Source organism: Myotis lucifugus, unplaced genomic scaffold, assembly GCF_000147115.1.
Source record: "Myotis lucifugus unplaced genomic scaffold, Myoluc2.0 scaffold_0, whole genome shotgun sequence".
Lineage (NCBI taxonomy): Eukaryota > Metazoa > Chordata > Mammalia > Chiroptera > Vespertilionidae > Myotis > Myotis lucifugus.
The window spans coordinates 41,160,231-41,161,497 of record NW_005871048.1 but is presented as its reverse complement, the minus strand read 5'-3'; the positions used below and the strand labels follow the sequence as shown (position 1 = coordinate 41,161,497).

The 1,267-nt window shown below is 63.7% G+C and overlaps 1 protein-coding gene across 7 annotated transcripts in view; it reads left to right on the top strand.

Moving 5' to 3' along the window:
• Positions 1-313: 313 nt before the first annotated feature.
• Positions 314-1,267, top strand: part of MAP1B (microtubule associated protein 1B) — a 91,241-nt gene continuing 90,287 nt past the window's right edge. For 5 of the 7 annotated variants that reach the window (XR_002828346.1, XM_023750928.1, XM_023750909.1 and 2 more), the window contains exon 1: positions 327-739. Coding sequence is in view for 5 of the 7 variants with exons in the window: in XM_023750928.1 (XP_023606696.1) it covers positions 556-739 (184 nt within the window). In the remaining 2 variants the exon portion in view is untranslated. Of the gene's footprint in view, positions 740-1,267 lie in introns of all 7 variants that reach the window. The other 2 variants (XM_006081348.3, XM_023750934.1) reach the window with 2 other exon arrangements.

The following is a 1,267-nucleotide window of genomic DNA, read 5'->3' as shown; positions in this document are numbered from 1 at the left end:
ACAAGATCAACATCCCCATTCTGCATATGGAAAACCATCCCGTTCTCCAGCACGAACCGGGTGGGGTGGGGGGCAGTTTGGGGGATGTAGGTTGGAGCGTTTTCACAACCGCAACCAGGGCCCTTAGGTTTCCCCAACCCTTTGACTGTCGGCCCGGCCCTGACCATTGTCCGCACACCTCGTCCCTCCAGCTTCCGGGCCGCGAGTGAGATGATTTGCTGCAGATGACATCAGCCCCGGGGCCAACGGCTGCTAGAGAGGAGGCAGCCACCGCGTGAGGATGTGCCGGGTGGTCCTTTCCTCCTCCTCTTCCTCCTCCGCTCCTAGCCTAGTCTCCATATAAAAGCGGCGCCGCCCCGCCCGCTCTCACTCCCAACTCCGCTCCGCCTCCCGCTCCAGGAGAGGGCGGAGGGGAGGCGGTGCAGCGCGCCAGGAGGAGGGAGGACGCAGGGGGCGGAGCGGAGACAGCACCTTCCGAGATAATCCTTTCTCCTGCGGCAGAGGAGAGGAGCAGCCGGAGCGGGGCACCTCGCCGAGGCTTAGCGGGCCGGCAGGATGGCGACCGTGGTGGTGGAAGCCGCGGAGCCTGAGCTGTCCGGCAGCATCGCCAACCCGGCGGCGTCCACTTCGCCCAGCCTGTCGCATCGCTTCCTCGACAGCAAGTTCTACCTGCTGGTGGTTGTTGGCGAGATAGTGACCGAGGAACACCTGCGACGCGCCATAGGCAACATTGAGCTCGGTAAGAGGCCCCGCGCCCCCTCGGGATGCGCTCGGGGAGACGCACAAACGCGACCCCACCCAGGGCGCAGCGGCCACCCTCTTCTGCAGGCGCGCCCCGCACCCACCTCTCCCCGCCACTTCCCGCACACGGTCCGGGCTGTTTTGTGAGCTAATTTCAGAGAATCATGCGAATTTGATTTGCGACCCAGTGGGAGTCTCCTAACCTTGAGGGATCTGCCCCCAGGCTGGGTCTGCAGATCCGAGCTAGCCACCGCCTCTCCCGCTAAATGAAATGCAGGTGTCAGAGGAGCAGAGGCCACAATTCAGCCGCTGTCGCAGGAAGCAAGGGGTGGGTGGGTGGGTGGCTTATGCAGCCACTCCTTTCGACCCCTCTCTCACCCCACAAAATAATGGACACCCCCATCCCCGCCCGACCCGAGGTTGAAGCACCATGTGCCAGGGCCCGCGTGGGAATCATCCTCAGCACAGCTACCTCGGCCCCTGAGCCTTGCCTTTTTCTGGCTTACAACCTTCGGAGCTACCTCGG